Source organism: Brassica napus, chromosome A2 (assembly GCF_020379485.1).
Source record: "Brassica napus cultivar Da-Ae chromosome A2, Da-Ae, whole genome shotgun sequence".
Lineage (NCBI taxonomy): Eukaryota > Viridiplantae > Streptophyta > Magnoliopsida > Brassicales > Brassicaceae > Brassica > Brassica napus.
This window is the reverse complement of record NC_063435.1, coordinates 24,880,051-24,895,578: the sequence shown is the minus strand read 5'-3', so window position 1 is coordinate 24,895,578 and position 15,528 is coordinate 24,880,051. Positions and strand designations below refer to the sequence as shown.

Genomic DNA, 15,528 nt, shown 5'->3' with positions numbered 1-15,528 from the left:
AGAATGATACTCTCTTGACTAAGGGAAAAGAGAACTCATGAGCATAGGGATTAGACCTTGGTGATCAAGTATCGAACTAAGGATGTCAAATGATCAATCAAACTATCAACCTTAAGCCTAGACACAATTCTAAGCAAGCTCTATGTCTAGATGAATGCTCATTTGCTAACATATCTCAAACATCAAATGTCTTTGGTTGAATAATATGAAAGCAATCATTACTAACAAGTCTATTAGCTATCTTAGCACCTTTAACAACAAATGTCTTTGGCAAAGTATACTAAAAGCCTAGGAGAGTTGTCTCAGGCATTTCATCAAACACCTTTTGGGTGGAAAATGCCTATTGATCAACTTTTGAGTGGCCAACTCAGAAGATGCATTATGAATACTCTACTAGCAAGGAAATATGAATGATCTACACTAAAATATCCTAGCTCTAACCTAATCACCCTTAATCTCCCTAACTCATGAGTTCAAAAGGTGATTACTCACTAATCTCCATGATTCCTCTTAAACCCATATTGGATTTCAGATTAATCATGTAGAGAAATAGATAAGAAATCAACAAGAACACAAGATGAAAGCAATGAAATCTGAATCAAAAGAGGTTTTTTACTAGTTCTTCTCTAGAAAAGAGATTATTTTGCTTCCCATGGCTTACAAAGTACTTAACTTAGGTTAAGAAAGTGTAAAACATCAAAACAAATGACCAAAAGGCCCCTGAAATAACATAAAAATCGTCCAAGCAAAACACGCGGAGCGACCTAGCATAGTCGCTCCAGGAGGTCGCTTCCGACGCGTTTTTTTGTGTCTCGACGCGTCAAAACGCGAGTGACTTGAGCTGGTCGCTCTGGCTGGTCGCTCTGGCTGGGATTGACTTGAGGTAGTCGCTCTGGACTGGTCGCTCTGGCTGGGAGCGACCTCGGTAGGTCGCTCTGAGAGGTCACTCTGCGATGCTCGACCAGGATGGATATGCCTCTAGTAAATTGATTATAACTCCTTCATTACATCTCCAAATGACTTGAAACTACTTCCATTAGAAAGCTAACTCAATTTTCTGTGTCTCCACAAAATCTTAGCAACAGAAGATTTCTCTAAAGGCTCCATCTATGCTCATCTTTCACCCCCTTTTGGATCACTATGCTCCCAAACATCTCAAATCACTCCATGGCACACTCCAGCACCTAATAAGGACAATGAATGCAAAATGCAACCTAGAAATGACTAAATACTAATCTATATGATGAAAATGCTCATGGATGAATGGATAAAACAATGTAAATATGCAAGATATCAACTCCCCCAAACTTGTTCTTTTACTTGTCCACAAGTGAACTTTCTAGAACTCATAGGGAGAGAGGTTGAAGGTGGGAGCACATAGCCAAAAGAAACACAACTAGCACACTCTCTTATTACACTCTAGCTTCTCTAGGCCTATCTTAACTCTTTTTGTTCTTACACTCATCATCAAGCATCCACACATTCAAATCAACCAACTCTCACATTCATTAAGCACAAAACATCAGGTGAATTCTTGCAAATGGTCAGTTGGTCCAAGTCATTTGGTTGGGTAAGGGAAGGCTTTTATTCAAGTGATTCAAGAGGTTCAAAACATATGATCTTTAAGGTGGTTTACTCTCGAAACAAGTAGCCTTGACATTGCACATAATATATCTAAGAAAGGGATCAACTCATGCATACAATGCTCAATCTCCATTGTTCTACCCTTTTCCCAAACATACAATTACACAATCATTCCCAAATGTCAAACCCAACTCACATCTCTCACCAAAAGATCCTAAGAACTTTAACTCCTTCTCTTTGAAATCTACAAGGGATTTTTCAAACCTCAAAATATTTCTTAGCTCCTAACAACTTTGCTAGCCCCTTTTTCTTTTTTTTTTTTTTTTCTTTTCTCTTTTTTTTTTTTTTAGGTTGGGGGCCAAGACTTTCAAAACTTGAGCTAGAGGCTTCTCTACTTATCCCAATAAAACAATTCACTTAAGCACAAAGAGTCTATTCTTTTCTTTTTCATTTCTCCCAAATCATAATCACAACACTCACCCCCACCTATAGCTAGACAATAGAGTGCCCAATCTAGCAAGAATGAAGATCAAGCATTGTCGTTCCCGATACTCTCAACATTATGCACATGTAAGACTTTCCGAAAAAGGCCTCACTCATCAAACAATGAAAGCTTAAAAGGAGGGAAAGGTTTTGGGAGTGGTCTACCACTAGAGTTTGTCAAAAAAGATTGGCATAAAAGATGTGACAACTCAAGTGTGTATAGCCATGACTCAGTACACAAGGGACCATGAGCAAGAAGCATTAAGTTCGTTCAGTTCAAATAAGGTTGTAGTTGGCTTCAAAGACTGAGTTTCAGCAATCAACAAGTTTCAGGAAGAGTTTTCAAGGCTCGAAACATACAAGTCTTTTTGAGAGGTGCAAAAGCTACTCAGGTGCAACGTAGTGTTCTTTACAAGGCATTTAAAATCATTGCTCCCAATGCAAGTGAATGCAACCTATATGCTCTAGACTCTCCTAGAAATGCAAATGATGCAAACTAAATGATTGTTTTTTTTATATGCAAATAGGTATGCAATGCATGACTCAATGAAACAACATCAAAGCAAACATGATCAAATACTTGGTACCTCCCCCAAACTTGAGTTACACAGTCTCTGTGTTGTCAAGTAGAGAGAGATACCGAAAAGAAGACTAATATGCAAAAATGAAATGGTATATACAAGGGAGTGTGGTGGTTTACCTTCTATGGGGAATGAGTAGAGGGAGATGCTCCCTCCTCGTCGTCCTCAGGTGGTAACTCTTCAAGATGCTCATCAGCAGGAGTGGCCATCTCTTCAATGTAGAAGGCTTGCCCGAACACAGTTGGTTTCCTCATTTTCTCCTTGATGTCAAAGTGGAGGATGTTCTCTTTACCCAAATGGAGATCAATCGTGCCTTCCTTCACATTAACAATAGCTCCTGCTGTAGCTAAGAATGGCCTTCCTAGAATCAATGGGTCTTGAGCCTCCTCACCCATCTCAAGCACCACAAAATCTGTAGGTATCTCATACCTTCCAATCTTCACAGGGAGGTCCTCTAAGATGCCCACAGGATACTTCACTGAACGATCAGCTAACACCAGAGAGAGTCTACACTTCTTGTACTGAGTGAATCCAAGCTTCTTTGCAACAGACAAAGGCATCAAGCTGACACTAGCTCCCAAATCGCAGAGACATTTCTCAAATACCATAGGTCCAAGAGCACAAGGTAGTGTGAAGCTTCCTGGATCCTCTAACTTCTCTGGAACATCAAGCCTCTGGATGATGGCACTGCACTCATGGGTAAGAATCATCATGCCTTCCATCTCCTTCTTCTTTGCAGCTACAACATCTTTCAAGAACTTGCTGTATTGAGGAATCAACAAAAGCATCGATGATGGGCATTGCAACCTGAGCTTCACTCATTTGCTTCTCAAACAGAGCCTTGTACTTCTCTAGCAGCTGCTTCTTGAATCTACCAGGGAATGGAAGTTTGGGTTCATAGGGAGGAGGAACAAAAGAACTTTCACTTGCTGGAGTAACAACTTCACCATCCTTTACTGTCTTCTTCTCTTCCCCAACCTTTCCTTTACCTTTGGCTTCCACTATCTTCTCCAAGATCTCGTCATTGATCTTCTCATCAACAATCACCACTTCATCATCTATGTTGATGGCAACCCCCTCACCTAGTTTCTCAGCATCCTTGGTGAGGGTTCTAGGAGGTAACTGCTTACCACTCCTAAGGGTGATAGCTTTGGCCTCCTTGGGGTTTTGGTCAGACTTTCCAGGTAGAGATCCTTGCTGGCGATTCTGGTGAGTGTTCATGGAAGCAAACTGATTCTCTAAATTCCTGACTGTAGAAGCAAGGTGTGAGAATTTGTTGTTGAGCTCATTGTAGCTCCCATCAATCTTGGTATGAAGGTTCTTCAACTCATAACCAACATGCTTCTCACTTCTAGTCTGAGACTCCAAGATTTGTTTCAGTAAGGTATCAGTGCTGCTCTCTTGAGGAGCAGAGGAACCAGACGAGGGGTTTTGCTGAGGCTGATAGCTGCCTTGCTGGTTGTTTCTAGGCGGATAACCACTCTGTTGGTTGTTGAGATAGGATTTCTGTTGGTAGTTGTTGTACTGAAAGTTGGGCTCTTTTTGTACCAGCTACCATTGTTGTTGATGAAACACAGCTCTTCCTGACCTTCCAAACCCTCAACCTCATGAACAACAGGTGGTGTCTCTTGGCTTGGGTTACCCACAAAGTGCAGCTGCTCTTGGGTGGCTTTATCAGCAATGAGGAGGTCTATCTTATCCTGTAGAGCCTTCAACTCCTTCCTCGTCTGCTTATCATCTGTTCTACTGCCTCTGTCGTGGTCTCCACTGTAGACTGCATCACTCTTTACCATGTTGTCAACCAGCTCCTCTGCATCCTCCTCAGTTCTCCCCAAGAAAAACCCATTGCTAGCTGTATCCAGTCTGGCTCTGTACTTAGGAAGAGCACCACGGTAGAATGTGCTCAGCAAGCTCTCCTTAGAAAAGCCATGGTGTGGGCATTGAGCTTGGTAGCCCTTGAATCTCTCCCAGGCTTCACTGAAACCTTCCAAGTTCTTCTGTTGAAAGCTGAAAATCTCATTTCTCAGCTTAGCAGTTCTTGAAGTAGAGAAGAACTTCTCCAAGAATGCTTTCTTGCAGTCATCCCAAGTGGTGATAGAGTCGCTGGGTAGAGACTTCTCCCACTGACGTGCCTTATCCCCCAAAGAGAAAGGGAATAGCTTGAGCTTTAAGGCATCTTCGGACACACCATTGGTTTTTGACAACCCACAGTAGCTGTCGAACCTGTCCAAGTGATCAAATGGATCCTCTAGAGCCAAGCCATGATACTTGTTGTTCTCGATCACGTTGAGGAGTCCTGATTTGATCTCAAAGTTGTTGGCTGCCACAGCTGGTGCTCGGATTCCCAATCTATGACCATGAATGTTGGGGCGGTCGTAAGTGCCAATGGGTCGAGCTGCTCGCTGTTGGTTTTGTGGAACGTTGTTAGCTTCATTGACACCCGCATCATTTTGAGGTATGTTTTCCATATCAGTGTCCAATCTCTGCAAGTGAGCCTGTTGCTCTTCTTCTCTTCTCTTTCTAGCACACTCTCTCTCTAAAGCTCTGATGTCTGCAGCTCTTGGAACTAGGTTTGATGGACCCCTGCTCCTCAAGTTCATACACCTGTAGATTAAAGGGAGGTGAAGAAGAATCAGTAACAAAATAAAATAAAAATGACTTAGTCTCAAGCAAGTGACTAAATCTCAATGTTGAAATCTACTCAGAATTTGGCAACGGCGCCAATTTGATGTTAGGAGTTTTCAAGGCTCCTAAGACAAATGTTGTAGTATAAATGATTGTCGAACCAGTTCTGAGGGATATCAAAGCACTGAGAATGCAAGTACTCACTTAATCTAAGTGCAACCAATGATTTAGATGGGTTTTAAACTACTACTAATACTAGAAAGCAATAACAGAATGATACTTTCTTGACTAAGGGAAAAGAGAACTCATGGGCATAGGGATTAGACCTTGGGTGATCAAGTATCGAACTAAGGATGGCAAATGATCAATCAAACTATCAACCTTAAGCCTAGACACAATTCTAAGCAAGCTCTATGTCTAGATGAATGCTCATTTGCTAACATATCTCAAACATCAAATGTCTTTGGTTGAATAATATGAAAGCAATCATTACTAACAAGTCTATTAGCTATCTTAGCACCTTTAACAACAAATGTCTTTGGCAAAGTATACTAAAAGCCTAGGAGAGTTGTCTCAGGCATTTCATCAAACACCTTTTGGGTGGGAAATGCCTATTGATCAACTTTTGAGTGGCCAACTCAGAAGATGCATTATGAATACTCTACTAGCAAGGAAAAATGAATGATCTACACTAAAACATCCTAGCTCTAACCTAATCACCCTTAATCTCCCTAACCCATGAATTCAAAAGGTGATTACTCACTAATCTCCATGATTCCTCTTAAACCCATATTGGATTTCAGATTAATCATGTAGAGAAATAGATAAGAAATCAACAAGAACACAAGATGAAAGCAATGAAATCTGAATCAAAAGAGGTTTTTTACTAGTTCTTCTCTAGAAAAGAGATTATTTTGCCTCCCATGGCTTACAAAGTACTTAACTTAGGTTTAGAAAGTGTAAAACATCAAAACAAATGACCAAAAGGCCCCTGAAATAACATAAAAATCGTCCAAGCAAAACACGCGGAGCGACCTAGCATAGTCGCTCCAGGAGGTCGCTCCCGACGCGTTTTTTTGTGTCTCGACGCGTCAAAACGCGAGTGACTTGAGCTGGTCGCTCTGGCTGGGAGTGACTTGAGGTAGTTGCTCTGGACTGGTCGCTCTGGCTGGGAGCGACCTCGGTAGGTCGCTCTGAGAGGTCACTCTGCGATGCTCGACCAGGATGGATATGCCTCTAGTAAATTGATCATAACTCCTTCATTACATCTCCAAATGACTTGAAACCACTTCCATTAGAAAGCTAACTCAATTTGCTGTGTCTCCACAAAATCTTAGCAACAGAAGATTTCTCGAAAGGCTCCATCCATGCTCATCTTTCAGCCCCTTTTGGATCACTTTGCTCCCAAACATCTCAAATCACTCCATGGCACACTCCAGCACCTAATAAGGACAATGAATGCAAAATGCAACCTAGACATGGCTAAATACTAATCTATATGATGAAAATGCTCATGGATGAATGGATAAAACAATGTAAATATGCAAGATATCAGAGTTCTTCATCATTGTCTCAGATAAGTTTGAGTTATGGAGTTACGCCGTGTGTCTGTTCGTAATATACTTTTTCTCCGGTGAACTCTTCATCTCTCCATCTTAAATTGCTTGATCATAAATGTTCATGATTTGTAGCCCCTTTGTAAACCATATATATATGATTCTCATCTTTGATGAACCCAATCTGCATCTCCACAAAACTCATTGATTCCTCTTAGCTTTAGCTATCTTCTAGAAATCTCTCTCTCTCTCTGCCTCTCCAGTTCTTCAAACCCTAGCTTTAACCAAACCAATCGCCTCAACTAAAACTCAATGACACATACATCGAGTCAGCTAAACAAATACAAATTACACGGCCAGCTATTTAATAATTTACAAATTTACTTTCGTAGATGCTTACGAAGAAAACGAAGACGACAACCATGATCAGTGAAATTACCTAAACAATAAGACAGAGTAAGTTACGAACTCTGATAAATACAATTGTTAATTCACAATAAAAAAATGATCAACCCAATGATTGAAAACAATGATCAACCCAAAACGTAAAATTCACAATTACAATAACATTAGAAAATATTGAGAAGAAACAAGAATTTTGTTCACAACCATGCGTTTGCGCGAAGGTAATGCCGCTACTATATCTATGAGCATAAGTCCTTGATTGATTGATTAATGAGGACGTTCGAATAATTGAATTAATGGAAAATCATGTAGTCTTTTACTAGAACTTGTACATTAATATATACTCCAAATTATATGATATAAAGTTATATCATATAATCTAACTCGTTATATTTTTGATTAAGTTATTATATAAATCTCTTTATGATCAATGAAAACGTTTCTAGGTCAAAAATAAAACAAGTCTTATTCTAAAATTTACTTTTAATTTTGATACTGACTAGATGATAAGTTTATGTGATTAATTGTTTCTAGACTTTCATCAATCATTTCATGATTGTCTCGTCGTCTCGTTGTTTTGCTTGGTTGGAACTTGGAAGCGTTGGGAGCTATATATACGAAATACGGAAATAGAACAAAAGAAAATTTAAGAGCATTATGTGTCTCGATAGAACAATGTCATAATCAAAAACTTTAATTGCAAGCCGAAAATAAATCACCGATACAAATTTCTGCATCAAACTTCCTTTACTGGAGTGGTTAAGTTTTGTAGTATACTGTATACGTAGAAACCAAAATATTACCTTTTAATTATTATATGAGCCATGCATGGAATTTCTCCGCTCTATTGCAGTACAATTAGATTTTTATCACATTAAATTACGTATTTTAATGTAAATAAATTACATGTGCTGGTTTTATCAAATTGCATAATCAAGTTGTCAAATGTCAAAAGAAGGATTCATCGAACTTCTGTTTTGACCATTTGAATATGAGAAAAATTAGCTAAACAATATATTTTTTTTTTAACAGGAGGTTCAAAAGTGATCCGTAATCCGCATGTAGTTTCTGTTTTGCCCAAAAACCTGTCATCCGCACGTGATTTCCGATTGTCAACCATCTAATCCCCTGGCCCGGAACCAGGCGGCACTAATACCCATTACTCTAGGACCCGCGATTAACTTTAAATTTGGGAAGGACGTAAAGCATTCCGTAGCCACAGAGGATATTCGAACTCGGGTCCGTATTAATGTTTTAACTACCTCAAGACCACTAGCCCACCACCCCGTGGTTAATTAGCTAAACAATATACATCTTCGATATCACACTTCAAATGTTTCTTTGTGACTCCATGTTTATTTTTATTTCCACCCGGATTGCAATTCTTCAACTTAGTTACTCCGTTCCGCATGCATCATTTTTGTTTTGTTTTTGAAGAAAGGGTTTTCATTAATATAGAATTTGAGTCAAACTTACAAAGCAATCGTCATGCATCACTTATTCTACTACATTCAATCTTTATTATAAAAATACAATGCAAAAAGTCTTTTTTTTTGTTAAGTATGTGAATTTTCAGTAAATCAATAATGATGCAGAGAGATACATTCAGCTTGATGAATCAAAACCTACTGTATCTAAATCGCTACTCAAAGCAAGTGCGTCTTAGGGAGCCACAAAAAAAGCTAAAAAGAACTCACTAAGACAAACAAAGTTTCAATCCCAGCCATATGGATGTGATTAAAGCTTGACTAACAATATGGTTCAATTGACAACCATTAAGTTAACAGCAGACCACAGCGAATAGATTGATGCCGGGACCTGCATCAAAACCGCACGAGTCCAAAGAGGTCACAGCCGGAGAACAGTCTGAGGGACCGCAGACCGTCCCGAGGGCGACTCCAACCGTGGAACAGGCGAAGCAGGGTCGGCAAGTCCTGGTCCGGCCATTCCTAACCAGTGAAGTCCACTCCAGACGCTGCTAGCTCAAGAAGACGGCAAGCTGCACTCCTGAGAATCCAAACCGATGAGGAGGAACCAGCAGATGAAACGCAGGTGGAGTACTGGCAGATGGAAGCGGAGGTTTATACGGCTGAACTCCGGTCCCATCCCGCGAGCAGAGCACAAAAGGTAACCAGTTACAGAACATCAAGAGAGGCAGGGGACAGTGGCTATCAACCTTCTGAAACTTGAGAAGCGGAGGAACAAGAAGCTCCCATCAGCAGGCGGAAGAGGAGAAAAGACCCATCGAATGGAGTAGGGACATAGCAGAGCAACGGCACGAAAGCTCTGAGTCAACCCAAACCCCAGACAGTTCTAAAACCTAACTAGGCGCCATGGTGATTATCGAAGAACCAAACCAGAAAGAAGTCCCCGACGATAAGCTTTGGTATCGTCTTTTTAACTCAGAACGAGAGAGGGAAGTTTTTACCAATAGCAGCCGGAAGAGGAGACAAGGGGAGACAGAGGAGGCAGCGACAAGAGAGGCAAAGGCAGCGACGCTCAGCCACTCCGTCGGACCCTCCAAGAGAGAAACTGACCCAGATCCGCTCGAAATCAAAACCCTAGATCTACCACCTAGACGGTGCCTCCTGCTCAGATCCGACTATCCACATCCTCGCCATCACTCCAGGGAGACCGAGGACACACTCAGTCACCGTTTTGATTCGCCGGTTCCGGCCGAAAACCGACGAAGAACCAGAGAAGAAGAGCAAGGAGGATATGGAGAAATCGAGGCTAGAGAGGGGATGAAGCTGGACTCAGGAGCGATTGGGGTGGCGACCGACGGGTAGAGACCCTCCGTCGGCCACCGGAACGAGAATCAGCGGTGGCTTTGTCGAGTAGAAGATGAACGGTGGGAGAGAAAGAAAAGAGAGAATCTACTCTCTCACCTCTCTCTAACTTTTTCAACTAAAAAACATATAATGGTTTATGCAAAAAGTCTTTATTCTATTATAATCTCAAATCCTAATTCTGTTTTTAATCGTCAGCTTCATTGGATTTTCATTGTATTAAAAACGCATAATCTTCTGAAAACTCAAAGAAACCCATAATAAAAAGCAACAAAAAATATGGATTTCTCCGTTGCTAAATTGACATAACAATAAGTCTTATCACTGTAATATTGGATTAAAAGATAACGAAAGAGTACAACGTAGGATACATGGTTTTATAGTCAGTAAACCTTATTTCAATTATTACATATCTTGATAATTTTTCCAAGAGAATAATTTCTCTGAGTTTTAGACCTGTATTTTCGGATATAAAGTTGGAGCCAACCTTGGTTTCGCACATGCGAGTAGAGGTTTGGCCATGAACAAGTTACTGTCCGCTGGAACAAGCTCGACTTGACTTTTGTCATTAGGGAGGGTCCATTCGAACCCCTGAAGAAGCCTGGCGAGCAACATTATAGTCATAGATGTCCCAATTTTAGTACCTGCGCAGCCACGTCGACCAGTGCTGAATATTACGAACCTCATCTCAGGCTCCATCAAAGTCACGTCCATTGAGTTTCCAACATGGCCAGAAAGGTGGCGTTCTGGCTTGAACACGTTAGGCTCGTCCCATATATTAGGATTGCGACCAAGCCCTAGACGGCTCACAAGAATTTGACTACCTATTATTGCAAAAAGATAAATCAAACAAGTCATATAATGTTCGACTACATCTTGTTGGAATACTATAAATCATTTTGATGCTTGATCACTAGATTTTTCAGAATTTAATATCCAAGATAACGTTTTACGGCGCCGCTATATTCGTCGTCATTTTTGTCTTAATTGGATAATGAAACGATTATACTACTCTTTTTGTCATCTTATGTAAATTATGGTGCCTTGTTGCCAAATGAAAGTTCGCTTAAGATAACATGAACAATATAGCAGGAACATGTCAGATTGCTTTTTTCAAATGTTTCCTTTTCCACACACTAGATTATTGTCCATGCACATGCCTTACATCACTTACCTGCTTAAGTATGTCATACAAACTTACGTCACAAATGTATTGGTCTAATTAATCAATTATTTATTCATTTTATTTGAAAATTTATTTACATTTTCATATATATAAAAGATAAGTTAAAAATAAACATCTTTGTAATCTTATTGATATGTCAAGTTTATTTAGTTTGTACATTGTACCGTTTATGAATACTAACAATGCAATAATTATAATACTGATATTTTGCTAACTTAAAAAATATATCTATAATAAGTGAGATACTTTGAGACTAAAGCAAATTTTGTCTCATCATCGTAAATATAACCGACATGGACGGATGCAGAAAATAACTTGATGTGAAACAAAAAAAATATATATATACATCTAAAATAAATTATACCTTTAAAATTGTATATCTTACTTTTTGATAATTGATTTTAATAAAAGAGAAAAAAAAATTCATAATGTCAAATGTTCTTTTTAAGTAATATCATAAAATTAAATTGCACGTAATAATTTTATTATAAACATTTTCATTTTAGTTGTTATTTTAATTTAAGTATTGAAAATGAAAAAATTAAAAATAATTGCTAAAGTAAAAAATAAAAACTTATCTAATAAAAGATAATTAAAATAAGAAAGCGTGTTAGAAAAAAATTGAAGGAAAATTTTTAACAAAAAAAAAATTGAAGAAAAAACAATGATAGTTCACAATATCAAACTTAAGCTGTGTGACATGATTAAACTTTTAAAACCAAAAAAAAAGTTAACTTCCGTAGGTATTATTATTTTATATATTTGCACAAAATGTTTATTTTACTTAGGCTGCAACTGGATGCACATATTTTGGAATAGAATTGTGTGGAATGAGTCATTCATGAAGATTCCATAAAAATGTTACCATTTGAGATGAATTAAAAATCAAATGCAAAGAATGGAATGGAATGGAATGGAATATGTGGAATGCAATGGAATGTAGTTGAAAAACATTCAGCAACAAAAAATCTCGTGAATGTAAGGAATGAAAGGAATAAAAAATAAAATAAGAATTTTATATTAATTAGAGTTTTTATTTAATTTAAAATAAATCTATTTTCATTCCACTACATTTCTACAAATAACTATCATTCATGTTAAGTAGATACTTATATTTTCATTCCATTTATTTTTATAACTGCTACTGTTCCATTTACACGTATTCCATTTTTTTTGAATTCATCCTATTCCTCATATTCCTGTAACTTAAAACCAGTTGCAGCCTTAGCATTAGCGTGTGGCTCCGCTCTGACCATATATATAATAAACCGAATGATTTTTACCTTTGGGAACGAAATAACCAGCAAGAGTAGTATCTTGTCGGGCTCCGTGCGGAGGCATGAAGGCATTAGCTGGGTGAAGCCGGAAAGATTCTCTACTACAAGCTTTGATGTAGTTGAGTTGTGGTATGTCTGATTCTTGCACAAGTCTGTCTTTACCAACTACCACGTCCAATTCAGTAGTGGCTTTCTCAAGAATCCCAGGATTATTCAACATCTCTGCTATCGTCCACTCCACATTATTCATCGTATTATCAATTGTTGCAACATTGATATCCTACAAATGGGATGATATATGAATAAAACATTAAACCCTAATTAATGTTTTGTCATAATTGGATTACCTTGCACTGAGCCCTAATCTCATCAAATGTGAACAAAGGCATTCCTTGGTCATCTTTAAGGGTGATGAGAATATCGAGCCAATCTTCTTCAGTCTCTTTACCGCCTTTGTTCCTCCACGAATGCATTCTCTCGTGGATGATCGGGTCGTTGCATCTGTTGAGGATATCAACCGCTTCTCTGACCTCCTCCTCCTCGTTATCGATGTTCCATCCTCTAAGAAAAGGTAAGTAATCCGTTACATTAAAGCTGAAAAAACAATCTAGAGCTCGGTAAATTGCGTCCATATGCTCTTTCTCTTTTGGCCCGAGACCTCCGTCCTCAGCGGCTACATCAAAATGCCTCTGGCCAAACATCATCCTCATCATCACGGCATGGCAATACGTTAAGGCAATATCTCTCACGTTAATGCACCCTGGTTGGGGGAGATTAAAAACATACGTGACGATATTATCCGCTTCTAGTGTTCTATCACCGAGGGTTTTGTTCAACGTTGTCGGAGACATTAGTTTTGTGGTCATCATTTTCTTCATCAGCTTCCAATTCTCTCCGTAGGAAGAGAAAACAATTTCTTTGTAGCCATGGCTAATAAGATTGCTCGAGTACGACTCTGATCTGTCTGCAAGAGCCTCGTGTTTTTCTCTAAGCACTTCTCGGGCGATCTCGCTTGAGGTTACGGTGATGACGCGGACCCGGGCGAAGCGGAAGCAAGCTATCTCCGTTTGCATATCCTCCATGGAACGGTGGATCCACACATGAACCGGTCGGTTCATGATCATATGGAACAAGTTCCCTATGATCGGCCATCCCCGTGGGCCCGGAGGAAGCTGCTCTTTAGGTTTCTTGACTATCAAGAAAAGCATAGCGAGAGCCAAGACCAACGTAAAGGAAAATATAACAAGTGTGAAACTAGATGGATTAATGATACTCATGCTCATGGCTATAATTTGTTTTGTATTGGATTTTTGTTGGGAATGAAAAGTGGTTTTACTTTTGAGCTAGTAGTGAATGAATCTTTGCTACACGTTGTGTAGTACGTACTTTTGCCTTGCTATCTATTTATACCTTTCAAGGTTCCATACATAACCGTATAGATATTATTAGTTTCAGGAAAATTATTATTATCAATCAAAACCCTAATAAATATTGACGTAGGTAGCTAATGGCAGCAATTTAAATAATAGTTTTTTTTTATATTTTGACTAATACACCTTAAATAATAGTTATGGACAGAAGATAAAATTCAGTTATCGCCAAGCATCAAAATCGAATCTTGTGGAGGATCTTTATCATAGAAAACATTTTTTTGTTGATAAAATTATCATAGTGGTTTTCTTCTTTGATATAATAAAAATGCTTTGGCGGTTTAGTAAAGAAGCGTAAAAGCATACAGTGGTAAATGATAGTATACGTAGTGCACCAAAAATATTCATTGTAAACCGATTGTAGTGCGTTAAAGCACATGTAATATCGTTACTAAAAAATAAAATAAAATTATGTGCTAGCTAGTTCTGTTAACTAGAATAAATCTAAACGTCCACATGCCTTCCTTTTAACCAAGACGGTTAAGAAGTTAGGTATTGAACGTTTCGTCCACTTAGCTTCTCTGTAATCAAAATCAAAAGATAAGAGCTATTTAATTTTTAGGCTGGAGCTGTAACAAAGAGATTCGAAACTGGTTCTTGCAGGTTTAAAGGAGATCTTGTTTCATAATTCTAGTTTACAGCATTTCATTTTTAGACTTATAGCACATGCCAAGTTCAATCTACAAACAACCTTGTATGTTGTTTAGAAGGAGGTAACCCGAAACTGCACGCATCAGCACCACGACCCGCCAATGCTAGCTAGTCTCGACACCATTTTCGGCCAAGTCTCCGTCTTCCGAATCTCTCTTTACCGGTTAATGGATATAACCTACTGTCAAAAAGTAACTCGTACAGAGGAACAGATAGTTTAAAGCCTGTTTGGAAAAATTGACCACCACAAGAACATGCTCCAAACATGTCTCTGTAACGTTTACATTTTATGCAATAGTTTTTAAACTATCAACCCCCAAAATTTAACCCTCAATATATCTATTAACTTGTTTTAAGTCTCTCTCTACATCAATCCAGTTACTTGTAAGTTGTATGTTATCTGAGTGATGCGTATATAAGCTGGCTCGTGCAGTTTTTATGATAAGGAGTAAGAGTTAATATATCACATAGAAGGTTGTTAAGAAGTTTTAAAAAATTCAAGTGATTGTAGAGTATAATTAAGTGTATATATTTATAAACTATACGCACATATAGATTTTTTTTTTTTTGATAATTCAGGTATCCAGACCTCTCACTTAGTTCGACTATTCCACCGCGTCCAACCGGAACTGGCGAAGAAGGTCCTGGAAGCCAAACAGAAACCATGTTAAATCCGCTGTGGCTGGGGCTCGAACTCGTGATGACGGGCACCTCAGCCGAGGTTCCTTTACCACCAGACCACGAGACCCGGTTACGCACATATAGATGTTAATAGTTTATTGAATGATGAGTTATATCATAAATTTTGGTCTAAATTTGACATAACAGTTATAACTTCGTCGACCAGAAAACTATAGCTCCGCTCTTCCAAGTCAAACAAAATGATTTGGTGAAGGATTCCAAGTAATATGATAGGCATGGTGAAAAGTTAATATATATGTTTTGTAAACGGCTTTGTTTT

At 38.7% G+C, this 15,528-nt stretch overlaps 1 protein-coding gene and 1 non-coding gene across 2 annotated transcripts; one reads left to right on the top strand and one right to left on the bottom strand.

Annotated features, from left to right (window-relative positions):
* The first annotated feature begins 4,571 nt into the window (after window positions 1–4,571).
* Window positions 4,572–4,678, top strand: LOC125589705. Its single transcript, XR_007325877.1, has one exon. It is a non-coding gene; the product is annotated as a small nucleolar RNA R71 (small nucleolar RNA).
* A 5,792-nt stretch (window positions 4,679–10,470) lies between these two features.
* Window positions 10,471–15,211, bottom strand: LOC125580258 (dihomomethionine N-hydroxylase-like). Its single transcript, XM_048744509.1, has 3 exons — window positions 12,834–15,211; window positions 12,493–12,766; window positions 10,471–10,847 (listed from the first exon to the last, which is right to left on the bottom strand). The coding sequence occupies exons 1-3, from the start codon at window positions 13,767–13,769 to the stop codon at window positions 10,474–10,476; spliced, it is 1,584 nt and encodes a 527-aa protein (XP_048600466.1). The 5' UTR covers window positions 13,770–15,211; the 3' UTR covers window positions 10,471–10,473.
* Between the last annotated feature and the right edge of the window lie 317 nt (window positions 15,212–15,528).

Bases quoted from the DNA above. Each gene is read 5' to 3' on its own strand.
- LOC125580258 (XM_048744509.1), bottom strand. From the start codon at position 13,769: ATGAGCATGAGTATCATTAATCCATCTAGTTTCACACTTGTTATATTT. The intron at 12,767-12,833 runs GTAATCCAATTA...TCCCATTTGTAG, and splicing joins AGATTAGGGCTCAGTGCAAG to GATATCAATGTTGCAACAAT. The intron at 10,848-12,492 runs GTAAAAATCATT...TTGCAATAATAG, and splicing joins TGGTTATTTCGTTCCCAAAG to GTAGTCAAATTCTTGTGAGC.